This window comes from Mustela erminea, chromosome 8, assembly GCF_009829155.1.
Source record: "Mustela erminea isolate mMusErm1 chromosome 8, mMusErm1.Pri, whole genome shotgun sequence".
Lineage (NCBI taxonomy): Eukaryota > Metazoa > Chordata > Mammalia > Carnivora > Mustelidae > Mustela > Mustela erminea.
The window spans coordinates 8,271,047-8,298,540 of NC_045621.1; the positions used below are offsets into that span (position 1 = coordinate 8,271,047).

General features: G+C 38.4%; 1 protein-coding gene and 1 non-coding gene across 5 annotated transcripts in view; one reads left to right on the forward strand and one right to left on the reverse strand.

The window, feature by feature from the left end:
• The window catches only part of HECW2 (HECT, C2 and WW domain containing E3 ubiquitin protein ligase 2), a 362,339-nt gene that overhangs the window by 60,187 nt on the left and 274,658 nt on the right, over positions 1-27,494 (reverse strand). For all 4 annotated transcript variants that reach the window (XM_032354248.1, XM_032354247.1, XM_032354249.1 and 1 more), the window contains 3 exons: positions 14,842-14,976; positions 11,461-11,563; positions 8,060-8,156 (listed from right to left, as the gene is read on the reverse strand). In XM_032354248.1, coding sequence (XP_032210139.1) covers positions 8,060-8,156; positions 11,461-11,563; positions 14,842-14,976 — 335 coding nt within the window. The remainder of the gene's footprint in view (positions 1-8,059; positions 8,157-11,460; positions 11,564-14,841; positions 14,977-27,494) is intronic.
• On the forward strand, positions 14,385-14,487 carry LOC116598024. Its single transcript, XR_004288934.1, has one exon. It is a non-coding gene; the product is annotated as a small nucleolar RNA U13 (small nucleolar RNA).

Here is a 27,494-nt window from a genome sequence, read left to right on the forward strand (position 1 = left end):
GCTAGATCCATTTTAAACAATACATTAGCATATGAAGTTTCTAATCTCTGGTATTACCAAATTTCCCTTTCCAACCTTCACTGCCAGGAGTTTCACATATGCAACCTAAGAAATGAATGTTAGACCCGAATGTAAAGAAATTGCTCAGAAGGGAAAAGCCAGTCTTTCTGCTTAGTTGTTTCAGTCTGAAAACTGGAACCAAGCGGAACATTTGCCTCAAGTGTTACAATCACATGTCTGAAGCACATGACGAAACCAGGGAGCATTATCTGGTGAGCAATTTTTTCTGGTACAAGATATGAAAGTTGGTTGAAAAAAGCTAAATTAGAGAAAAGTTATCACGGAGAAAAAATGAACAATAACTTAACGAAAGAAATCTTCTTGTAAGGGTCAGTAATAACATGCTTTGATCTTGAAGAATCACAAGCTATCTCTAACAAATACACCGTTTATCTCCGTAGCCTATCATGAAAAGGAGTCAGGCAAACAGAACAGACGAGAAGACAAACAGGGCGCGCACTCTCCTCCACTTCTCTGACTGGAGCTGGATGGGGTGAGGCGAGCGACATAAGAGATCGTACTCCGGACTGTGGCCTGTAGGCTTTCTGGGAGTCAGGAAAAGATGACAGCTTCCTGACTCACAAGAATGACAGGCTGAGGACAGGGAAGGACACCAGAGGAAATATGCCAATGGGGGAACTTTTTATCACTGTCCAGATATTAACTATATTAGGCAGTGAAAGGAACTGGTCTGATTCTTTAGGCCAGAACATACCAGCGGCAAGTGGAGGCTAGTCTTCTTCAGGCCAGCTGAGTTATTGCACCGGCGAGCTAAGGGTCATATACTTTCAGGAATAAGACACTGGAGCATGTCACCTGACGCATACTATACCACTAAGAACTCTTTATACCAACATTCATTCATCCTTTCAGCAAACATTTTCTCAGTGTCTGCTCTGTGCCGGGCACGGTATCCCACACTGGGCGTACAGTGGGGTAGAAGCCCTGGCTCCTCTCGCAAAGAGTTCACGTGCAGTGGCAAGGAGAAGGTCACTTCCAGTACTGCAGGAAAATATTCAAGCCGTTCCGTCTGTTCAGGTCTTAGACCCACTCCTACTCCATGAAGTCTTTTCACATAAAAACAGAGGGCATCGGTTTACTGACCGTCGAGAGCAGATCAAGGCGGAGGAAGAGAACATCACCAGATATCCTCAGAAATGTTGCCAATCTTTTCTAAGAAAAGCAAAACCAAACAGGAACTACTTCTTGGTTATTAGGTATTTGCCTAATAGTCCGTAGGCCAGCATTTGTCAGACTCGTGTTCCTATCTACTAGAAATCTACAGACATAGTCTCAAGTTCTCGGGGAATTTAAAAATTCTGTGTTTTCACATTGACAGTCAAAACTGCTAATACTGAAGGATATGTTAGATAATCTGAATAACATTAATGACGGACTTGCTGCCATCTGACTTCAGTTCCCATGTTCGCATTTATAAGACATTGGTGCCAAGTGATCAGAGAGAAACTTTCAAAATGTTGGTGAGCAGGCTCTGAGGTTGGCAGGGCCTTGATGCTAAGTTTGATAAGAGCAGTCCCTGTCTACCGCACACGCACCATTCTCTTACCAATTAAAAAGACAAGACTTTTCTTTTGCAGTACTGATTTGCATAATGACGATGAAGGGAGGCAAGGTCATGTATATATATTGCCATAAGGTAAGAGAAAATAAAATAAATGGACTTAAAAAGTAAATTATGCATTTATGCTAACTAAACACCAACAATGTTATGACTTATTCTAAGAACAAAAGTTTTATAACTTACAAATAGAAAAGGAGAAGAATCATCACAGGGCACATTTAATGATATATTTTTTCTTCAGTATTGCATTTGGGGTATTAAATGAAACAATGAATTAGTAGATACAAATAAAATTAGGAGTAAATTAATAGACAAAAGCAAGCTATTTGTTAAGAAAAATGATGACTGCACATTGCCACAGATGTACCATTAGATGCAAAATCAAAATCAAATACAAGTCAAACACAAGCAAAACAGAAAGTACAAATGTATCTTTCTACTGACAATGGTCTCCATATTGGTGATTTGGCTTCTGAAAAACAAAATCTCACATTAGTATCATTCAATTAAATGTTATTTTTTAAAGTTTTCCCTTAACTTACATGTCTTTTGGCTTTAAAGTTCATAAAAGCTGTGAGAAGTTTATGCATATTTTGTATCTGTGCACACTTATGTTTCATTAAAGTGATTAAAGTCAACATTATAGATCTGCAATATTTCTTTTCTTTTTAGAATGGAAAATAAGTTTTGGCTCCTAATAATTTTCCATGAGTCCACTTAGTGTCTGAAATAAACATAACAAGCTTGAGAAATATCATGAAAGACCCATATGACTCTGATTAAAGGAACATTTGAAAGTTACATCACAATATTTGTTCAAGTTTACTTTTTGTATTTATAGAGTTAGAAGGAATTAGTGGCAGTCCTCTAATTCTTAACTTTATTGCACCTTAATGTAGAAATTCTATTCAATTTTAGTGGCTTATAATGAGGATTTAGATGACATTCAAATAACCCTTTATCACTTGACCCTCTCTGCATGGGTATGTTTCTTTCTCTGAGACCTTTAGAAAACATTCCGGCACTTCCTCCACTGGGCTTTCTCACTGGGCCACTCCGTTACAACATAACTCCTTTGTAAACATGAATTTCTTGAGAGCAAAAGCCCTTCCTCCTTCAGTTTTATGTTCCCCAAGCACCTAGCTTTGTGCTATAGGTACAGCATTAGGAATGCCCAATAAAACATACCACGACACAAGATTAGTAAACGCTAAAATAAGAGTTCGCTACTAACAAATTTCTCTGCCTCCACTCAGCCTCCAGAATAAGCTACCATCTTTTTGTTGTGGCAGAGAAAAAGAATCAGAGAGCTGATAGCAGGTCATTTGCTAAAACAGACCCCCGTGAGGGGATTGCAAGGACAGGTAAAGGGACACTCTTTTAATAAGGAAACTCACAGCTGCGGCGGTGACAAGTTAAACTGTATCGCAACAACCTCAGGGAAAAGTCTCTGGCTCTCGCTGCATCTCAGACACCCATAACATTTAGATCTTTGTAACCACTTCCTCAAGTGCACAGAATTACCCCAGAAGATCAATTCTAGCAGAAGAGCATTTGAGGACAATGAACATAGTCTCAGGGCCGGAATTCCCACAGAAATACTCTCATTGAAACCAACCTACATTTTTGGTGAAGTTAAAGAAGGGCACATGATCAGAAACAATCAGAAGCAGTAAGGCCTTGAAACCACAAAACTCTCCGGATTGCAGACTGTGCACACATGGTTCCTGTAGACTCGGTTCAGTAACACCTTCAAAAATACATGTTTTAAAAAACTTCCCGAGGGCAATTTTACAGAAACCCCATGACTTCTCAACTGGTGTAAGGCTAAGATGAGAAGATTCGTGTTCATTACTCCGTTGACCATTCACGCTCTGCCGCGGTCACGAGCATGGTCTGAGCTGAAGGCCAGGGCCACGCTGTACAAAAATCAACCTTCCTTTCAACTTCCCATTTGGTTTGCAAATACAGGTCTGCTGTGGATTCTCATGGACAAATAGAAATGGAATCAAACTGGACCCCAAAATACGTCTCCCTGATGCCTGGGGGAAGATGGACTAGTAGGGAGCAGGTCTGCTGGCTAGACCTAATAATCACAGAAGAGGGATTATTCTCAACTCTTTTTTTTTTTTTTTTAAGATTTTATTTATTTACCTGACCGAGAGAGATCACAAGTAGGCAGAGAGGCAGGCAGAGAGAGAGAGAGAGGAAAGCAGGCTCCCTGCTGATCAGAGAGCCCGATGTGGGACTCGATCCCAGGACCCTGAGATCATGACCTGAGCCGAAGGCAGCGGCTTAACCCACTGAGCCACCCAGGCGCCCCTTATTCTCAACTCTTAATTCAGTTTTACGACATGTAGATCTTTGCACATAATATAGTGTTGTACAAATACCAACACCAAAAATTTTATTGAATTTGTGCTCATTATATTCACCAACAAAATATTGTTAAAGGGTTCTTTTCGTAATGAATATATTTGTCTTTGAATGAAATAATAGAACATTTTATTTTGGCTTTAATTTTAATGCCACACATACAAAAAGCTTCTTAGTATGATAACTGCCTTCCAGTGAGAGCCAGTAGGAGGATACAGTCACCCACAGGGCGACAGTACCTGCTTGAAGCAGGTAGTACCGACTCTTGGATGTTGATTTCTCGAGCTGAGGAAAGAAATCTTTTCTGAGATTTTAAAAAAGAAAAAAGAGAGGACAACTTCGTAGTATCCCCTTTACATGACAGTTAGAGGGAGCGGTGATTTAAATGCAGTGGTGAAAGCTAAAGCCATATCCCGTTGCAAAGAACCGTAGCCATCCTATGGTAAAAGAAACACAAAGCGGAGTCTCAAGGAAGAGGAAACTACATATGCATAGGAACTAAATACACAGCTGGCTTTCCTCTGGTTTAGAAGGAATCGCAAGTTAAACAGGAAAAACACAACATAAATAGATGCACCCATTTGAATCTCCCAAGGGCTAACACTTTTCCTCATTATATGGAGAGAAAAAAGAAGGGATATTTCTTTGAAGTGACTGTGCCACCGATGAGAAAGAATGCACCAGAGTGACGCTGCTGGTGAGGACCCTTGGCTCAGGAAACGAGTATCACACAGTTATCTTTGACACACAATTACTCAGTGGCTCTATTCTACGCATCAATCTTTTATCAAAGGTATCACTGAAATATGAGATTAAAAAACCCCAGCGGGCTCCCCACCCTGCCTTGGTGGGAATGCCTCTTACGATGCAGTTTTTAACCATACAAAACAGAATGTTCTCTTAGACACACAAACTTCCCCATTATGATGTGAGAAAGCAAAATGCTCAACTACCGAAAACTTTTCAGAAAACAGAAGTGCGCTGTGACACACACTCTTTGTAGAGGAACAGCATTATCTCATTGATTTATGTTCCTGCTTCCTTCTGTACTTGTCATGACAGCATATGCTCTTCATGGTCAAATTCTGTAAATGATTTTAGAAAGGATATGCCGAGAGTTATAAATAAGGTGGAATAAGATAGAAACGTATTTCAAAACTTATCAAATAATTTCTTACCAATAGATTACCGTGTGAGATCTACATTAAAAGAATGTGTTCAGCTGAAGACCCCAGGTGTCACTAACAGATAAAAACCCTTACCAATCGTTGGGAGGCTAGAGACTTTTAAGACTCTGAAAAGCAGAGGGAGACAAACCGTAAGAGACTCTTAATCTCACAGAACAAATTGAGGGTTGCTGGGGGGGTGGAGGGTCGGGAGAGGGTGGTGGGGTTATGGGCATTGGCGGGGGGGGTGTGTGCGCTGTGTAAGTGCTGCAAAGTGTGTAAACCTGGCGATTCACAGACCTATACCCCTGGGGCTAAAAATACATTATATGTTTATTTTAAAAATATATAAATAAATTTAAAAAAAAAACAGACTCTGAAAAGCAGAAGGAAAAACAAAACAAAACTGAAAGCTACCCACTGTGGCCTGCAGTTTTCCCCTCTGGTAGAATCTAAGGTTGTGTCAAATCACTGAAGAATAATGATACTGTTGGATGCCTTGTTCGGGAAGAATAAATCACCCATTATCTTCGATGGTGGAAATTTAAAGATACGTGAAATTGCTGTAAATAATAATGTGGGGTGTAGAGCAAAAGTAGAAACCTTCTTGAATTTCCTCTTTCTTGTTTTTTTTTTCTGTGTTGGGGGTGGGGTACCTTGACAGGAACAGATACTGACTACAGGTGTGTGTGCGCATGCATGTGCGTGTGTGTGTGCGTGTGCGTGTGTGTGTGTTGGGGCTAGAACTGGTGGGAAAGAGAAATAACAGAGTTCTCCTTATTTTGTGGTTAGCAAAAGAGGAGAGATTTGTTTTTGCTCTGTTTTGTTTTGCGGTCTGGAATCTCTAAGATCTCTCAGTGACAACTGAGGAGTTTATGTCTGCAATATTACTAACTGAAACTTCTTACATGAGACTCTCCAGTGGACCATGGATTACTGAGCTGATGCCATAATATACAAGTATGCAAAAAACAATTTTTATAATTTTCTTGTGATTGAGAACAGCACACTTGTAAGGTTGAGAAAAGCACTGAGACTTGAATTAGATGTTAACTAATGGAAAACGGATTTTTATGTAGCCAGTGTTTGCAGTCATACTTGAAATTACATGTAACCTTAGCCTTTAGAAACTTTAGAAGGTAATGATAATTTTAAAGCTATGAGAGACTGACAGGAGATGGGGAATGGGCAAGATGGGGAGAAGGGTTCATAACGTACCAAGTTCCAGCTATAAAATAAGTCAGTCATGGGGAATGTAATATATAGCATGGCAACTGTAGTTAGTAATACTGTACTGCATATTTGGAAGTTGCTAAGAAAGATCCTAAAAGTTCTCATCATAAGAAAAAAAAAGTCCTGTAACAGTGTCTGGTGATAGATCTTAACTAGACATACTGTGATGATCATTTCACAAATACATACAAATACTGAATCATTGTGTTATATGCCTGAAACTAACATAATGTTGTATATCAACTGTACCTCAACAAAATAAAAGATATGAGAGACTAAGAACATAATAAGAAGAATTGGTAATTTATTTTCAAATCGACAAAAACATCTCTATTTATATCTATGTATAGACTGTACGCAAAATACTATTCTTGGTATTTAAAAGCGGTAAGGAGGAGATATAATGAGTTGAATAAGATCCATATTTCTAAGGAACTTATAATCTAGTTGGAAAATAAACCATAAGGACTTGAAAAGTCAAATTATAGCACAAAAGTCATATAACCAAAATAGTATAAACAACACTGTGATACACCACATAATTAATTATCAGTTAGTGTCTAGAATAGAAATTATACCTGGATGTGTCACTGGAATTAGGTGGAGAGGTTTTAAGATACCAGATGCTTGAGTTTTCCCCCAGACCTCCTGAATTAAATAACTGGACAGGGTGGAGGAGGACAGGGTGTATAAATTCAGGTAAGGGAGAAGAGTTGGGGGGAGAGAAGACCTTACATATTACAAGCTTTATAAAGCTCCCCAGGTGATCCCAATGCAACTTTTCATACAACTAAGTAGAGTAATACTGGAGAATCACTGCTGTGGGCCAATATGGGCACCACTTGACAAACATGCTCTACCAGTAAAGGTGGCACATGAACCAACTGAGCTTTGAGTTATGTCAAATTTTCAGCAGAAACTCACATCTTTTTCCCTCTCCACTGATGCCTACAAACTTTGGTTGAGAAATATTAGGCTAGAGCTTGAGAGCAAGAGCTTACAATGCAGCTGAGAGGCTTCAAGGAGGTGAGTTTTAAAGGAAAGACCTTCTTTGTCAAATGCAAAATAGAAAAACTCGCCAAGGAACAGGAACAGCATGTATTCAGGAAAGTAAAACTGGATTTAGGTGATGCATTGAAGAACTGCTTAGAAAAGAGGGTTCACGCAGGGGAACACTGGGTGGTGAAGAGGATCAGATTCCCTCTTTGGGTTCCACTGTGTTTTTATTATGAAAATATGTGAACTCCGAGCCTAGGATTTTGTAAGTCTCAATTCAGTAAACTCTTTTACTTTTGTTCACTCGAGCTACACTCAAAAACGTTAGTGCCTTATTATTTTCATTATAATCTACACATCAAGGATGTATTCTTGGCTATGATTTCTTTTTTTTTTTTTTTCATATTTCTTCTTTAAAGAGAGTGGTTCTAGGTTCTTTAGTCAATCTTATTCAATCTTCATACTTAATAGACAAAAGCCAGGACTACAATGACCTGGTTGTTGATGACAAAGTCCTGGTGCACAAGATGCCTTTGTTCAGACTGCCAGAAAGAAAAAGTAAATTTCCAAGATGATTATCAGTGTTACTGAAGATTTAATAGCTGGGGCTTATGGAACTTGAACCAAATACCAATACTGCAGTTACCTGAGTGAATGATTCCTGGTAAGATCAGGCTGACGCTCCTGTAGAATTTCAAAGATGTTGGGTTGGCGCAGAAAAGCAACAATCTTGTCATTGTAAGCTGAAAAAAATCAGAAATTATAACAATACTTTAAAAAATCTATTAGATTTATGCACATAAATCCAAACTTAAAAGTATGGTATTTTGGGGTTAATGTTCCTTGTACTAAAAGTCATAGTTTGGGGCACTATAGATGCTTAAATTCCAATTTGTGTCTACTTGTTAAATGACTATTGGACTTAGATCTAGTAGGTGTGGCTTAAGCACTAATTAAACTCATCCAATAAATCGTATTTATTATCAAATTGCAGGATGAGATCACTAACAAGATTCTAGACATTGCTAGCTTTTAGCTACTGTTTACCAAAGGCCTCTAAGCAACTGTTAGAAATGGAAAAGTATCTTCTGATAAAGTATCAGCCATCCAGAGACGTAAAGAGGCAGAACAAGAGTTGCCAAAATACACTAGCGCTCTGAAAACTGAAAACATGGATAAAAGAAATTGAAGATGACACAAATGAATCGAAAGGTATACCATGCTCATGGATTGGTAGTCTTAACACTGTTATATGTACATACTCAACACAGAACTCTACAGATTCAACAAAATGCCTATCAAAACACCAACATTTTTTACAGAACTAGAACAATCTTAAAATTTGTATAGAACCACAAAAGACCCATAATAGCCAAAGCAATCTTGAGAAAGAACAACAAAGCTAGAGATATCACAATTCCAGACTTCAAACTAAATCACAAAGCTATGTAGTTAAAACAGTGCAATATGTGCACAAAAATAGATATACAGATCAACAGGACAGAGAGCCCAGGACATAGCCATGTTTACATGGTTACTTAATCTACAATAAAGGAGGCAAGAATGTACAATAGAGAAAAAACAGACTCTTCAATGAATGGTGCTAGGAAAACTGGGCAGCTACCTGAAAAAGAATGAAACTGGCCCACTTTCTTACACTATATACAAAAGTAAACTCAAAATTGATTAAAGAGCTAAATGTAAAACCTAAAACTATAAAACTCCTAAAAGAAAACATGGACACTAATTTTCTGGACATTGGTCTTAGCCACATTTTTCTGATATGTGTCCTCAGGATGGAAAACAAATGCAAAAACAAACTATTGGGGCTACATCAAACTAAAAAGCTTTTGCACAGCAAAGAGAACATCAACAAAATGAAAAGACAGTATACTGAGTAGAAGAACATATTTGTAAATCATATATCCAGTAAGAGATTAGTGTCTAAAATATATAAAGAACTCATTCAACTCAACAACAAAAATCAAATAATCCCAATGAAAAATGGGCAGATGACCTGAATAGATATTTTTCCAAGAAAGACAAAAAGATAGCCAACAGACACCTAAAAAGATGCTCAACATCACTAATCATCAGAGAAATCCAAATCAAAACCGCAGTGAGACATCACCTCACACCTGTTAGAATGGCTAGTGTCAAAAAGACAAGAAATAACAAGTGTTGACAAAGATGTGGAGAAAAAGGAACCCTTCTTTACTCTTGGTGAGAATGTAAATTCATGCAGCCATTATGAAAAACAGTATGGAACATTATGAAAAACAGTATCCTCAAAAATTAAAAATAGATATATCACATGCTCTAGTAATTCCACTACTAGATATTTACCCAAAGAAAACAAAAAACATTTAAAAAAATGTACACACCCCTCTGTTCATTGCACCATTCATTAATTTTATGTGGAAATAAATGCCATTAAGCCACATGTAGGCATTTACCAAACCAACTATAGCAACAGCTACAGCACAACTGGCATTATCAACTACGTATATAACATTGAAAGAAAACTGTGTCTTTGTCAAGTCTAGCTAATGTCTACAGAAATTTAAAAACAGTTCATTACAATTCATTAAGAGCTCTAACAATTAAATTTTTATCAAGAAAAATAATTTGTTTTCTTAAGATTATTCATCTTGATCATATCTGTTTCTAATCAGAAATACAGATGTATTTAAGCCACAGAACGAAATGTCTAGATTCTCAAACATCAGTGATCCTAGTTCAGGCAACACTCTTCTGTTCATAAATATGTCAAGGAATACGCCTTACTTAAACTAACAAATGATCAAACAAAAGAAATATAATGCTCTAAACATTTTCCAGTTCAAATTTCAGCTACATCATGCTGCCTATGTATACATATTTTAGTTAAATGTGAATAAAATTTAAAAAATATTATCTGCTGGGGTGAGTATGTGCTTTGGTGAGTGCTGTGAAGTGTGTAAACCTGGCGATTCACAGACCTGTACCCCTGGGGATAAAAATATATGTTTATAAAAAATAAAAAATTAAAAAAATACTATCTGCTCATAGAATCTCCCTGCAAGCTTGAAGTGTATCTAACAGTACATTTCATCATATATAAACAATGAAAACACTTAAAAATTTTTTTTTAGAAAACGCTTTTATAACTAAAATTTTGTCAGTGGGTTTTACATTCCATCCACAATCAGAGACTAGATAACTTTTGAGCACCTATTTTAAAAGATTTTAAAATTCTCTGTGCAGTATTTAATATCCTACTAGTAAATGGCATAATAAAACAGGCTACTGGACTTAGATCCAAGATTTCTTCTTATCCAGTGTTTGCCAAACTAGTTAAATAATGCCATGGGCATTACTTTATGTTTCATGTTAAAGTTTTCCTTAAAGACGTGAAAATTTTAAGGTAGAAACAGACCAATGGACAGCTACTTGAATTTAAGATGAAGCAGGGGAGCCCGCACAGCCTCCTGCCGTCCGTCTACTCCACCTGCCTGAGGGCTCCCGGTGTGAAACTGATCTACTTCAACCTCATCACGTGACTAATAACTCAAGTTGTTCTTTAGGTTCTATTTGCCCCAATTCATTTATTTTTATTTTACAATTTTGGAGTCTCTTCCTGCCTTATATTTGCTATAGATACCTAGCTCTCTACCAAAACCTTAAGAATGTGTCATCATTGCTTTCTTATTCTGAGGCTACTGTAGGTTCACACACTATTTAAGTTCGGTCCCAAGCATTAGATATATTCTAAGTATATGCTTGTCCATTGCTAATTTGAAATGACCACATAATATATTTGCCTTAATAGTTTATCTTTCTTTAAGCTCAGCTATCTAATATAATAGCTCTACAAAGAAAAGGTAGAGTAATATAAAAAATCTCATCCTACAGGATCTTATATGACATGAGTGCTTTGCGATTCAATCAGTTTCTTAGGGATAACGAAACAGTTCTCAGTACAGGGCAAAGGGGCAGCCGACAGGCCGCATGATTCACACTGACAGGAAAAGCGAAGATAAAGATTTCTAGAAAGCGATGACGTACCCACGGGAACCATGTCCTGGTACTGCGGCCTACTGACTGTATTGAACGTACTTGATGGCCTGGGAAGAACTGGTGGTCCTGTATGTCGAGAATCTTCTCCTACCTGCAAACAGAAGCATCATTTATGGTCTGCACCAAGACCCAGATGGTTTAGATCAGCACACCGAGCCTAGTTGTTCAACATTCCCGACAACGAGCGTTCAGTGTCAACTGACCAGAAACGATGCCACCTGAGGAGCCAACACAGGGCTCCCAAGAGCTCTGCTTTAGTGGCTGAACTAGGGGGACAGGTTGGGAAGTCTGTGTCCTTGAGAGGAGCTGGGGCAGTGACTACCAGGTGGTACAGACGTAGTTCATACGTTATAGTCACTGGGGGCGTAGAAGCTCAACAGCACATGTGTTCACCAGGAATAACCTCTACTTTGACAGAACCCAAACCTGCAACAATACATCGGAGAGGGAATCTCGGAAGCACCAGGACCTGGTTATTCCTTCTTCTGGCCAAGGCAGGTCCGGGAATTCCCTGCGCAGAGGAGGCCACACTGGCTTCGTGTGGGGTACTGAGGCGGTGTGTGATCTCCTCAGAAGCAATCTCACTTGCCTATTAGAGCACCCGGTACAACAGCTCTTTCTGGTTTGAACCTCCCACACCAGGGAGCTAATCGCAGCAGGTGTGAGAGAGCTAAATAGGGTTGCCCCAACCTGAATTATTTATTGTACCTATTACAGATTTAGAAACCCGTACATACAAGTCGATCAGCAAAAATGCCCTTGCACAGTCTTCTCAGCAAACTCTAGCATTGCTTTAGCGTCTGTTTTAGCACTGCCGTCCCCGTATTACAGAAGGCTTTTCAGACAACAGCAGAAAGGATGTATCAGACGTTAAGAGGGGGAAAAGGGCGAAATAACATAGTGGATTTAAAAATTGGTACTTTTAAAATAGAGCTTCTACTCCCACTCATTCAAAATTCACCACCATTTTATCACATTGTATCTGTGAGGTGTTTGGTGAGGGTTTTTCTGAAGGCCCTAAAACTAAAAATACCGTTCCCACTCCATGCTGCTTGCTTGTCCCTCAAGAATGCTCTCCCTCACTCTTCACGGTGTGGTTCAAACAGCCCCTCCTCGGCGAAGCCTTCCCTTCTGTTCAAGCTGACTTGAAATGCACCTGCTCTGAGCTCCCACAGCACCCGATACACATCGGAGAAGCAGCTGCCATTATTACCGTTTCCTAAAGTGTCTTCGTTCATGTTTTTATTCACCCGCATTACAGTCAGTTTCACGTTTGCTCCTCAGTAAGAACGAGGAGCACGTGTTACTAGTGTCCTTCACACCGGCCGCTCTGGCCGCCCTGCCGGTGTTCGCTAAGACTGACTGTTGGGTGGAGATTAATCAGCGCTTCGACCACCTGTAGTATTTGCTAAATGGGGATAAGAGACAGAAAGACTCCCGTGTGTGACTAGAAGTTTCTCGCTCTGCTTCTCTTGAATTATCGGCTTTGAAGAATAAACTCAGCTACTCTCAGAGTCTCAGAGACTCGATCCTTAACGACACTTTGTGAGCCACAGAACTTACCATTTTATACATGAACATATTCTTTCCCTCCTGTCAGTATGTGGTTATGCATCATTATTTCCCAGAACAGACAAACGTCTTCTCTTCAACACCTCACTTCCTTGAACCAGACCGTCCCACAGGGGACAAGGCCAGATAAGAGTGGGGAGCACGGCAGGCTACGCCACAAAGCACATTCTGGACCGGGCTGGGGCTGACTGCTGAGTCTTTACGGGATTACCCCGTAAAGGCTCAGTCTCCTTCAACACGAAGAGCTATCCTCACTTGAACACAAATGGGTACTTTAGGATCCCTCTACCACAACAGGCTATGAAAATAACTAGAGGGCGTAAGCAAAGGAATTGAAAGAAAAAAGAGGGTAGCTGTTAATCTTATGCAGAGTCCCTACCCAACCCAGCAGCCAGCTCCATATTGTGAAGTCAAGATAAGGCAAGTGGCTAAAGTGCACTGGCCTCGTGATAAAGCCAGGCAGGGCCCTGATGATGGTACTTATCACACACAAGGTCCAAAGGTGAGAGGTCTGTTCTGCTTTTAAGATGAATGCTGTCCGTATCATCCAGTTCACCACTAATGGTCTCCATGGCAGCAAAGTAAAGATTTATTAACTACTCATAAAACACAAATATTTCTGTGCATACCTCATCCTGCAATAGACTCATACATCACTTTTATATGAGCTTCTCAAGTATCCTCTTCTACGTCTGCACTTCCAGTCAGCAAACACACAAGCATGTAAATCATGAGGGGAAATTCCAAGAGTAGAATTTTGATGAATCAAATCCAGTTCTTTATCGCGTTCATAATTTTTCTTATGAGAGGCTACAAAATATCTGACCTGCAGTATAATACTGAAAATATAACATGCACATAGACATGGAAAAGGCATGCTGGAAAAGAATCTCAATTTTTTTTTGCTTGAGCAAAATGTATACCAAGCAATGATAAACATTCAAGGCATAAAGCCAGTATTAAAGAGAAAACAAAAGTTGACTTAGAACATTCCTTTTATTTAAGCTACCAAAGAAAAGAGAAACAGGAAGTAATTATTTCGTTTTTCTTTTCTTTTCTTTGGTTAGGCTATTCGAGAGCCCCCATGTGGTTACCATGGTCACTGCAAGCCAGCAAAGTTAGAGCGAGGTAAGGCTGTTCGTAATTCCTAATTCTGCTCATTTTCTCTGGGCCCTTAGAGTTCATGAATCAACCCTCAGGTATATGGTGACTTTAAAGAATTAGTGAGGACACCACAACCCCATAGCATTGGCTGAAGATTTTAATTCAACCCAGCAACCCCCACTTAAAAAATCTCCCTGCATGTAACTGAAATTCAGCCCACTAAATGTTACATCTTGGGCCTTCTGCAGTTTGTAGTCGTCCCGACTGGGTGTTCATGCCCTTGCAGGACAGAAGCCTCCCTCAAACTTTGTTACGATTCAGTATACTACCTGTCTGACGTATTTTTGTCCTATGTAGCTGCCCTTAGGTATGCAAAAGGGTTTACCATCATCCTCTCTGGAACATTTTGTAACATTGAGAATTTTCTCTCACCATCTTCTGAATGTAAAAAAATTCCCCACATTCTTCCATCTTTCCTCCTAAATCCATCTTTTAAACTTTGTAAATGAGGCTCTGTGTCTTTCCAGAGAAGCCTTGTGAACATTCCAACACTTTCCAGTCTCCAAATGATAATCTCTAAAGCCAACTAGGGAAACAAGACAAGGCAATACTAAAAAGCCTGCCCATTTCCACCGCGACCGCGTGCCGTGGCCTCCACGAAGCGCTTCCCCAGGCGGGGGGCGCGGGACTCACCTCGCCTGCGCTGTGGCTGCGTTGCCTCGTCAGGTGCTGCCGGTGGACCAGCGCGCTCGTGGGTCTACTGCTCTGCAGCGGGAGCCGGGGGTCGATAAAAGTGGTGGTGCGGGAGTTGTGGTCGACAAAAAACGCCTAGGAAACAATCCCCTCAGTCAGTGTCTGCTTGGGCCCCGCACTCGTTTTCACTCACCTATCACTGCACACGTTCAGGAAAAGACCGACTTTCGGGTAATGATCTTAGCTCCATTTTCTCATAGTTTTAATCTCTGGGGAGCATTACTCCTGGTTTTAGGAAATACTCAAAGAGACAGTCATCAAAGATAGGATCTTAGAAAGGAGCCGTGTGAAAGGATGGTTGGGCTTCTTTTAACTGGTGCTATTCAAGCTCTTACTGCTGTGGATGGTTATTACCAAGTTTTCATCAGCTGACACTTCAGTGTCACTGAGGTCTCCTACACGGTCAGCCCCCAGACACGTTCCCAGAGTAGTGTCTCCTCCAACTGGCCCATCGCAGCCTGATGACCCTCCTATTATTTCAGGGCTTTCTCTCACACATGTTAGGTAATAATTGTCTTCAGTTGTTCCACATCTCTACAACCTTATTCACTTAACTGGCACCTCAGTACCGAATGTTCTCTCTAAATGCTTTGATTGCATCGCTGCTCCAATCCAAAGCTTCCGCTGGATACTCACTATCTCAAAAAAAAAAACCATTCTGACCCTTTGGCAGTTTTCCGAGATCTTAAAATCTCCTGCCCATTTGCCTTTCCAGTTTAATTGGTGCTTGCACATTCCACACAAATTCTATCACCTATGATGACTTTGGGCAAGCCAAGAAGTTCTCTGAGCTGTAGATTTCTTATAAAAACACGTCTTCCTCATTCACCCCCCACCCCCGCCATACTGTGAAAGGAGGGAGGAATCACGTCTATGGTGTTTACAGCAGAATCCCCCGATGATGTGAAGTCATGAATGAGCATAAACAGTTTCCGTCGCTGCAGGAAGAACTATATATAATGCAGAAAAGCCTTTTTAAATTCTTTTTGTTTGTTTAATTTTGAAGCTCTACACCTGCTATTTATTGTTATCATTAGGAGACAAAGGTATAAGTCTTCAAAGTGAAATTCCCTCTAGGGAATAAGGAAGCCCATTATCTCAAGGACAATTAGAAAATGTGAGTTTTCCATGATCAGATAAAGTTTATTAGGCCATCAAGATAAAAGAGACTATTAGCAGAGCGGGGAGACATATTACCTATTAGTCAAGTGTCAGGGCACATGATATATGCCAATAACCTAAGCAAAAAAGAACTGACTTCTCAAACTAATGAAGCTCAGGTAACAAAGTACCTTAAAGACTAGGAAGGAAAACACCTAGACAAATCCCAGGTTTAGATGGTATATTTATGTCTATTAAAAAAAATCACCTTTCCATTATGAAACAAAATATTTCTGTATATACATACTCAGGAAACAGGCAAAACAATTTGTAGGTAAGCTCCCAAATAGGAAAAAAAAATTTTTTTTTGTAAGATAATACCTTTAAGCAGTAGATGCACTAGAAAACAAAGCAGAGAAATACACTGATTGAGAATCCTTGCCAGTCCATCCATCCTTCCTTCCTATTTGTTTAATTTAATTTATTATTTTGTTATTATTATGTTCTCTTAGCCAGCATATAGTACTGTATGCTGGCTAGTCCCTTCTTTCAATATCTGATTTCCAGATACAAAGACTGAATTAAATGGAGGTTTTGTAGGACATGACGCCGTCAGCCTCACATCCCTGGGTAATGCTCCCTTTTCCCTAACATGTCAGGTGGAACATCTCTCTTCTCTGAGCTTATTAAAAAAAAAATAAATAAAAACTCTAAAAAACAGAAAAAACCAATCATAAACTCTATAGAGGCCTAAATTGGTAGATTCTGGTCCCAAATGTGACACTGGTTCCCATTTGATTCGGGCTTCTAATACACTTATACATCATTTCTGCCATACTATTCAAAATGTCATGCAGTAGAAATTAATTTATTTTTACAAATGGGCATTTCAAAGTAATAGATATCATAATCAGCCATATATCTTTATGAAATTAAGATTAAGTTTTTATTACTAAAACAATAATATAAGCTATGTTTTTTAAGGGAAAAATACAAAGAGTACTAAAATAGAATTGCCTATTTACTCTATCTAATTTCTTAGGAATGTTTTGAAGGGATAGGTAACCATTTAGAAGTAACAATGACGCACTTGTAATTATAAGGAAAAATGGGTGTGTGCATCTAGGTCAGCTGTGATTTACATGCAGTGTCATAGTATAATTTGATGTTAAGAGGCTTGTCTAAAACCAATTCTCCAAAGAATGATACTGTAAATGCCTCGAGGGAAAGGACTCTTTCTTACCCACCCTGTTATCCCCGATAGCTTTTGGGAGTGCATCTGGGGGAAAGATGGGGCCTTAGTAAATAATGAAACTCTCAAATTCTAATATCTTGTCTAAAGTACAGAGACAACGCACAACAAACTAATCAAATAATAAAAGTCACGTTCTTTTACATAAGCATAGAAATACTTAAAGCTCTTTAAAAAAATAAATGAGGGGTGTGTGTGTGTGTGTGTGTGTGTGTGTGTGTGTGTTAGGTAAAAAGCATGGAGAGTTAAAAACTATAAAACCACAGATAGGATAGAAGTTTTTAAAACACCCCACTGTAGACATGAATTAATTACCAAGTTAAAACTTGAGAAGTGGGAGGCAAAGTAGTGGTTACATGGTTGGGATCCAAAAAGAGACAAGGCTGGTTCTGAGAGCTAGCTCCACCACTTACCAGCGACATAACCTTGAGCAAACTACTTAGCTCTTCTAAACCACAATTTCTTTTCTGTGAAATGGGGATAATAACACCAACATCAAAGGAAGATTAAATGAGACGGTTCTTATAAACTTTGTTAACATAGTGCAGGTGACCTCTTAAATGTAACTATTATTAGGATTAATAATAAGTTCTAACGTCTAGGACGTTTTTCCCAGGATCACAATGCTTCTTGCTACATTCCATATACAAGGCTCAAAAAAATGGAGAACTAGGGAAATGAGATTTCCTGAGTTCTTCATAAATGTATGTGGCCCAGATTAAGTTATGGTCAATGAGATGTAAACAGAGTGTCACACGGTACTTCTGGAAAACCTCCTTACAAGGAGATTTTTACAAGGTCAAGCCCTTCCCTGTCCTTCATATTTTCTGCTCTCTGAGATAAAGAGGAAAGTCATGGAGCTCCAGCAGCTATACAGAACCATAAGGATGAAAGCAAGCTGAGCAAAAATCAGAAGAGGCCAAGGCTCTTACACCTTAAAAGCCCCAGACTGTCTACCTCTGATTCCTTTATGTGAGTGAATAAACTCTTGTATGTCAAACTTTGTATGGGTCTCTGTCACAAGGCAGCCAGAACAAATCCTAACTGATACACTGAAGTCTCTGGGGTGCAGAAGAAACATGGCCTTTCTAAAATTCAAAGCCTAGAAGAACACATAAACCAGCAACCACCATTATAAATAAAGATTTTCATTATTTGGTAAATAATGACATCTCATTGTTGTTCACCTTCAATACAGGTGGGTAACAGTTCTGATTTAAGTGAGATGTATAGTTGGGAACGAATAAAGCTGGGATTTGAACTTATCTTTCTATCTGACTCTAAAGCCCAATGAGTAGTACCTCTTTCCCCTCGGTCTCCTTCTCATCTATCTTTTTGTTTCCATTCTGCTTTCTGCTCCCTATCTTTTGCTTTTCATGTTCCTCCCACTGCCCTCATACCTTACATTGTAGGTGATTTTAGAACGCATTTAAGTGTTTACTGAATTAAGCTGGCAATAAGAGCCACTCACAGTGCTGGGCCTTAACACTGTTTCACCACTGAAAAGGCTGCGACTAATGCCAGACAGCAAACTTTAATACTCTCCACAGTTAGCATCGCTGGCCAGGTGCAGGCATGGCTGTGGGTGGGGAATAGGTGCTATCTGTATCCCACAAAGGGTTCAATTTCAGAGTCAAATAGAATGTGCATATTGTTGAAACATATTTTTTAAGTCTGCCAAGTACTTTGGGAGAAAGGTCTTGATTAAGACCTCTATCAAAATCCTATCACTAGAACACTAACAGAATGTAGTGCAAAGAAACAATTACTTGGCATGCATTTTGCCTTTGCCCCACCCACTGTGTGACCATGGACAGGTTTCCTTGGTACTTTGCTTTATCCCCATAAAGGGGACCACTCAGGTCACAGTTGAGTTGTGAAAAATGTATCCTACTTTAAAGTAGAGAGAAAAGCATAGAAAAACTACTGTGCAAAATTTAGGTTTGCCATTTCTATTTGTGACACACAAATCAATTATCTCAGAAAAGTGGATCACTTTCCCACAGGATATCCTAAGTAGTTCAAGCCAGTAATGCAGTTGACCTAGTACTTTTTTTTTTTTTTAATGTGGGTCATTTTTTTATGTCACCATCTTAAATAACTTGCCTTTATTTATGGAAGCACTTAACACATATTAGTAAATTCTGTGTGGGTAAATAGCATGTTGAGAATGTAGACTATAGGAAAAAAAAAATCAATTGTATCAAAAAATGGGTCTTTTTCAGATTAGCCATAGCAACGCAAATTTTGACCAACATAGATTCCCTCCTGTTAAGCTTATTAAGGAAATTGACTCAAGCTTCACAGTGCTGGACCAAGTAAGACTAACAATACAGTCAAAAACTGAAAGGAATGCAAATACACAAACTCAAATCTCATTTGAAAAACTTCTTCTCTTTCATTGCTTCAGGGCATGGTCGAGTCAGGAAATATGGGCTGGATGGAGCCAAGTGGTATTTTAGTGAGGCCAAACAAAATATGCTTCTCTCTTTACACAATTCTTTTTTATTTTTTTAAGCTTCTATTATTTTAAGAAAAGAAAAAGCCATCAGTATTTGAGAAGAAATACCAACCTCAGGCTCAACAAATCTAAGTCACAGAAGTTTGAAATTGTTTCCAGTTAACATTCTGCCAAACCAGGAATCCATATTAAAAGACCATGTAAACAAAATAAAACAAGCACTTCTAACTATGCTACACAAAGAAGATCAGATCTTCTATCTTCTTCCAAAGAGCTATGGAAAAAGCAGGCAGTTCAAGATGGTGTCACAGGAAGACCCTGAACTCACCTCCTCCCATAGACACAACAAATCTTCAGCTACATATGAAACAATTCCTTCTGAAAAGAACTTGAGAACTAGCTGAACAGCTCTTCCACAACAAAGAATTCCACCCCCAGTGTAGCAAACACTGAGTGGGGGTTCACAATGGAACTCCTTGATGAGGTGTTTTTGACTGACATCAGGTACCCCAGCCCTTGGAACCTGCACTAGACAGACAAGCTCCCAAAACATCTGGCTTGGAAAACCAACAAGACATATCCAGAGGAACCATAGGGCTGTAGGGAACCGAGATTCTGCTCTTAAAGGGCTTGTGTGCAGGCTCACTTGCCCTGGGATCCAGCACAAAAACAGCAGTTTGAAAAGAGCCTAGATCATATGTGAAGAAATTCATTTATTAATCTCAGAGCATTTGCCAGAGGGCAAAAGCCTATTGGGACTTTCTCTAGGAATGGAGGTACTCATGGATGCCATTTTTGCACTCTCACTTTGACTTATTAGGGCCAACCCTCCACCCTCACCCTGCCTTATTCCCTCACACTGCTACAGCTACAGGCCAGAGGCAGCAGGTGAGCACCCCATCCCCCTCACTGCTTTTGCAGGCCTGTCTGCTTTCCAGCTTCCCCCACAGCTTTCCAAAGCCAGTGGGTGCAGGCAGCCCACAGAGGGGGTAGCCACTGTGTACTTGGCTCTGGTGACCAGGGGAGATTGCATTTCTGGACCCCATGGAGCTGAAACTAACAGAGAGGCAACCTGAAGCACAATCAAGAACTAGGGCAAGTTTAAATAATAAGGTTAATTGACCACACAGGGACACCCCTTTAAGACTGGGAGAGACAACTCTTTTGCCTAACATATGGAAACAGAGAGTCAAGCAAAATGAAGAAACAGAAGAATATGTTCCAACTGAAAAAACATGATAAAATTCCAGAAAAACACATTAAAGAAATGAAGATAAGTAATTTACCTGACAAAGAGTTCAAAGTAGGGTCAAAAGATGCTCACCGAACTTAGGAAAATGGATGAACACCGAGAAAACTTCAACAAAGAGACAGAAAATAAGAAAATACCAAAGAGCAGTCACAGAGCTGAAGAATACAATAACTGAACAATAGCTGAATACAACAGCTGATAATACATTAGAAGGGTTCAACAGCAGACTAGATGAGGCAGAAGAATCAGTGATTCAGAAGACAGGGTAGTGGGACAAACTCAAATGGAGCAGCAAAAAGAAAACAAAATGCTTATAAGTGAAGATAGCTTAAAAGTCCTTTGGAACAACATCAAGCAAAATAACATTTGCATTTTAGGGGATACCAGAAAGAGAAAAGAAAAATAAAGGGGCTGAAAACCCATTTGAAGAAAGAGTGGCTGAAAATTTCCCTAACCCAGGGAAGAAAGCAGACATCCCAACCCGGGAAGTACAGAGAATGCCAAATAAGAGAAACCCAAAAGACCCACACTAAGACACATTATAATTTATAAGTCAAAATTTAAAGAAAAGAGTCTTAAAAGTAGCAAGAGAAAAGCAACATATTACACAAAAGGGAACCCCCATAAGACAATCAGCAGATTTTTGAGGAGAAAACTTGCAGGTTGATAGGAAGTGATATGATGTATTTATAATGCTGAAAGGAAAAGGCTGTTATATATGAGCCTTACTATAACCACAAAGTAAAAACCTATAGTAGATATGCAAAAGATCATGAGAAAGGTATCTAAGCATTGTACTACAGAAAACATTCAAACCACACAGAAGAAAGAAGAAAATGGTAGAAACAGAAAGGAACTACAAAAAGCCAGAAAATAAACAAAATGGCAATAAGTACATATCTACCAGTAATTACTTTAAATGTAAATGTACTAAATTCTCTAATCAGAAGACACAGAATGACTGAATGGATAAAGACACAAGACCTATCTATATATTGTCTACAAAGGACTCACCTTAGATATAAGGGCATACTCAGACTGAAAGTGAAGGGATGAAAAAAGATACAAACAAACCAAAAGAAAGCTGAAGTAGCTATATTTTACATTGAACAAAACAGACTTCAAAACAAAAATTGTAATAAAAAACAAAGATGGACATTACACAATGACAGACGGGTTTATCCAAGAAGATATAACATTTGTAAATACCAACATAGGTGTACCTAAAACAAATGTTAATAGACCTAAAGGGAGAAACTGACAGCAATACAGTACTACTAGGAGGCTTTAATACCTGAGTTACATCAATGGGTAGATCATCCAGAAAGAAAATTGATAAGGAAATATTGGCCTTAAATGACACAATAGACAATATGAACATAACAGATGTGCATATAAAATTCTATCCCAAAGTAGCATAATACACAGTCTTCTCAAGTGCGCAAGGAATAATCTCCAGGCTAAATCATATGTTAGGCCACAAAACAATTTTCAGTAAATTTAAGAAGACTGAAATCATATCAAGCATCAATAGTATGAAGCTAGATGTCAATTACAAGAAAAATGGGAAAATCACAAATATGTAGAGATTAAACAGCATGCTACTTAACAACCAACGGGTCAATGAAGAAATCAAAGGGAAAATTTAAAAATGTCTCTAGACAAATGAAACCAGAAATAGAACATAAAAAAATCTATGAGGGCAGCAAAACCAGTTCTAACAGTGAAGTTTATAGCAATACAGGCCTACCCTGTGACACAAGAAAAAACCTTAAATAAGATATATATATATATGCAGATAGATAGATATAAATATAGATAGATATAAATATGGATATATAAACCTAAAAGAACCAGAAAAAGAACCAACTTCAAAGTTAATAGAAGGAAGGAAATAATAGGGATAAGAGAGGACATCAATGAAATAGAGACTAAAAACAATAGAAAAGATCAATGAAACTAAGAGCTGGTTGTTTGAAAAGAGAAACAAAACTGACGAATTGTTAGGTAGATAGACTAAGAAAAACAGGGAGGGGGCTCAAATAAATTAAATCAGAAATGAAAGAGAAGAAATTACAACTACTACCAAAGAACTACAAAAGAATTATGAGAGATAATTATACACCAACAAATAGGAAAAAAACAAAAAGAAAAACCTAGGAGAAATGGATAGATTTCTAGGAAAATACAATTTTCCAAGACTGAATCACGAAGAAATAGAAAATAGGACTGGACTGATTATTGGTAATAACATTGAATCAATTATCAAAAAACCTCCAACAAACAAGAATCTAAGACCACATGGCTTCACCAGTAAATTCTTCCAAAACATTTAAATAATATTTAATACTATTCTTCTCAAACTCATCCAAAAAATTGAAAAGAAGGGAGTACTACCAAATTCATTTTGCAAGGCCAGCATTACCCAATATACAAACCAGATAAAAATACCACACAAAGAAAGAAAGTTACAGACCACTATCCCTGATGTACACAGATATAAAAATCTTCAACAATATATTAGCGAACCAAATTCAACAACACATCAAAAGAATCATATACCATGATCAAGGGAGATTTATTCCAAGGATGCAAGAATGGAAAAATCTGCAAAATCAATGTGATATGCCATCGTAACAGAATGAAGGATAAAAATCCACGTGATCTAGCAGTTCCACTTCTATCTATCCAACGAAAAAGAAAACACTAATTCAAAAAGATATATGCATCACCATGATCATTGTACCATTATTTACAATAGCCAAATATGGAAACAACCTACCTGTCCACTGACGGACGAACACACAAAGAAGATGTGGCATAGATCATACAACGGAATACTATTCAGCCAGAAGAAAAGAATGAAATCTTGCCATTTGTGGCAACAAGAATGGACCAACATTATGTTAAGTGAAATATGTCAGATAGAGAAAGATAAATACTGTGTGATTTCACTTATACATGGAAAAAAAACAAACAAAACAAAATTTATAGATAACAGAATAGATTAGTGGTTGCTAGAGCAGGCATAAAGGGTGTAAAAATGGGTGAAGGAGTTCAAGAGTTACAAACTTCCGGTTATAAAATATGTGCCATGGGATAAAATGTACAGCGACTACAGACAAGCATGTTGTATTACAGATTTGACAGTTGTTAAGAAAATAAATCTTAAAAGTTCTCATCACCAAAAAACGTCTGTAACTTTGGTGATAGCTGGTAACTACACTTACTATGGTGATCATTCTGCAATGTATACAAAGGTGAATCATTATGTTATATACCTGAAACTGACATCATGTTGTATGTCAATTACACTTCAAATTAAAAGAAAGGAGAGCTATGGAAACAAAAGAAGAACAATTTATAAGTTAAAAGCACTACATATTGAATCTGTTCTTACTTCTGGCTTCTCTACAAAGTCTTAGAAATGCTAATATATATATATAAACATATATATAATATATATTTATATTCATATAAATATATATATTTATATTTATATATTTTATATATATATTTATATATATTTATATAAATATAAATATATATATATATATATATTTGTTCACACAGTCCCTCCATTCCAAAATACAAATCACTTCTCAGCTCCTGGCTCCCTCTCTAGTACTTCTCCAATTATTAGGAATAAACACATTGTTATTTTCTCTATATTAGATCCCCACAGAACCCTTAGTGACTGCAGAAATAAAAAAGCTAAATGATACAGTTTATTATAAGTAAAAAATAGTCATGCTAATGTTTTCCACCACTTGGTTCAATTGGAGGGAGTATTCCCAAACATTCCATGACATCTGTATCAGTCACAAAATGTTAAAGCAGGTTATATTGTTCAACAACTATGATCAGAGACTTAAAGTTTCGAGGAGACAAAACAGGAGTATGTGGTGTTCAGGCTAGAATTCTGGAAACAGCTGGTCAGTTAGCAGATGTGGATAAGTCCAATATTCCCAACAATTTAAATATAAAATGTGAGCAAAAAGATATTTTATATGTTGGGAGTGGTAGTATTTAGGTGTTGGAAATATAGTAGAAGGGTCAGTGATATGCTGGTGATGGCGTCTATCAGCTCGTGAGAGCTGACTGTGAGATTTTAAGGGAATATGCTGACAGCCTGCAATGGGCTATGGTGGGAGAATTCACCCCATAGAAAGTGGCAAATGCTACAATCAGCTTCCCTCCACACTTCCCCTGGAGAGCCGGTTTTTTAAAATTTACAATAGAAGACTGAGGACAGTGTTATCCAAATCAGCCCATTTTAGGTAAAGTAGAAAGTCGCTGCCATGAAATTTTAAAATAGCATATTATATTTCATAAAAAAGATCCAGTACAGGTCGTGAAGACAACTATTTAAAAATAAGAGACAAAGGCCATCTCCATATTTGGGTAGTTCCTTCAAGATTCCATGAGCCTAGCATGTCACTCAGAAATGCGCTCCCAAACCAATCTGTGCTGTCTTCTCTCTTTCCAAAAGACGCGCTGTCCCAGAAGTAGTCTTTCCTGTTGTGTCCTACATGTACTGACAGGAGTTAGTATTTAATCTAACACCTTTTTACCCTGTTAAAAATCAGAAAGAGATCATTGAAAATCCACATGCTATTTACAGGTTTAGAATTTAATTCCATCTCCACCTGGATTGCTGCAATAAGACTTCAGCTTATTAAAACAGGCAGCCACCGCAAAGAGATACTGTTTCAAAGCAATTAAAGAGATGTGCCACAAAACTAACAAACGTATTTATCGAACTAACAAAAAGCATGTTTTTCAAAGCGTAGAGCTTATCCTAAGATATTTTAGGGATTCACTTGAGACTTCCAAATACTAAGTTGCATTTTACTCATTGAAATGAACCTGACCCCATAAATTGTAGCTATCAGCTTCATGTGGGATACAACCAAAATCTGTCATCACTGGGTCAACTTCTGCAGCCACATCAGCTATTACGGTCTTATACAATGAGAATCCTTCAGTAGGCTCACACTGTGATAAATTTCACTACAAAAATATTTGTTCTCTTCTCAAAATCTATCCTCATAACCATAACTGCTACTTGCCATGGTCATCTAAGTTGGGTATTTGGACCATTCTGCTATTCAAACCCCCAATCTGATATCCAAAGTCATAAAACTCTATGGTTACCGAGTTTGGATATAGAAATGGATGTCAATTTAGATAGGATATAGATCATAAGATTTTTGTAGGGAAAAACACAAGAAACTATGGGAGAAGATATTTCACTTTAAATAAAAAGATGATTCGCATTTTTATTTTTAAAAATGAAGTTATGATATTATTACTTTTACAGTTCCAAGTTTCTTAGTACAATTTAGTCCCATGTAGAATGAGCAGGAAAAAACACTGGTTTTACTGCTTGAGAGTACAAAACAAAGAGGCAAGGGGGGAAAAGCTATTTCATATTGAACATCTGGAAGGGGGAGCAAAAACTAACATTCTTTTCTAAAAATTAAACCAAATGATAAGCTCATGTAATAAGCTTTATAGTATTTTTCTAATTATCCAAGCCCTTTTGCATCATTCTCTCTGTTACCCTTAACCCTCTGCAATAGAGTTTCTACTGATAATACTCCACTGACATGAGTCTCTGATGGCTCATTTCATATGTCAGTTCTACTGGGCCACCAGGAACCCAGACATTTGGCCGGACATTGTGGCTGATCTGTGAGTGTGTTTCTGGATGATTAACATTTGAATCAGTAGACAGAGTAAAGCAGATGGTCCTCCCTAATGTGGTCAGGCCTCATCCAATCAACGGAAGAGCTCCTTAGAACAAAAACGTGAGAAGAGGTGAGTCCGTCTGCCCAACTGAACTGGGATACTGGTGTTTTCTGGCTTTCAGACTCAGACTGAAACATAAGCTCTTCTTGGGTCTTGAGCCTGCTGGGCTTTGGATTGGAACTTACACCATTAGCTCTCATGTGTGTTTCTATCTCTCTCTCTCTCTCACACACACAGAGAGAGAGAGAGAGAGAAAGAAAACTTAGCTTATATAGAGTCTCTTAAAATTTGCCCATTACTTCTTCATAGGAATCAAACACACCTGCCTGGTGTATTCCTATCTCCATGATTTCACTTTCAGTGTTTTTCCTCCCCATCCCCTATCTTCTCTTCTCTACAATCTCCTTTTATCAAAATCATACTCATTAGTCAAGGTTCCGTTGTAATGCGACTTTTGCTAGGAAACTTCCCAGGTATCCCACACCAGAAAGAGGTCATCCTGTGCCGGACCACTGCAGACGCTATTCTAGACCACATGCATGTTCTTTTATAGTCCAAATGAGAAGCATTGGGGGTAAAGAGTCTGAGGGAGGAATGTCTAGTGGCTTTACACAGAAGGTGTGCGATTCTGTGCAAAGGGATCTGATTTCAGTTCCAGTTCTACTTATCTCGCTGAGAATGCTTTTCAACCTTACTTTCATGACCACGGCTGATGGAGAATGTAACCACCATAGTAAAGGCAACTGATCCAGCAAGCGAACAAATCCACCAGA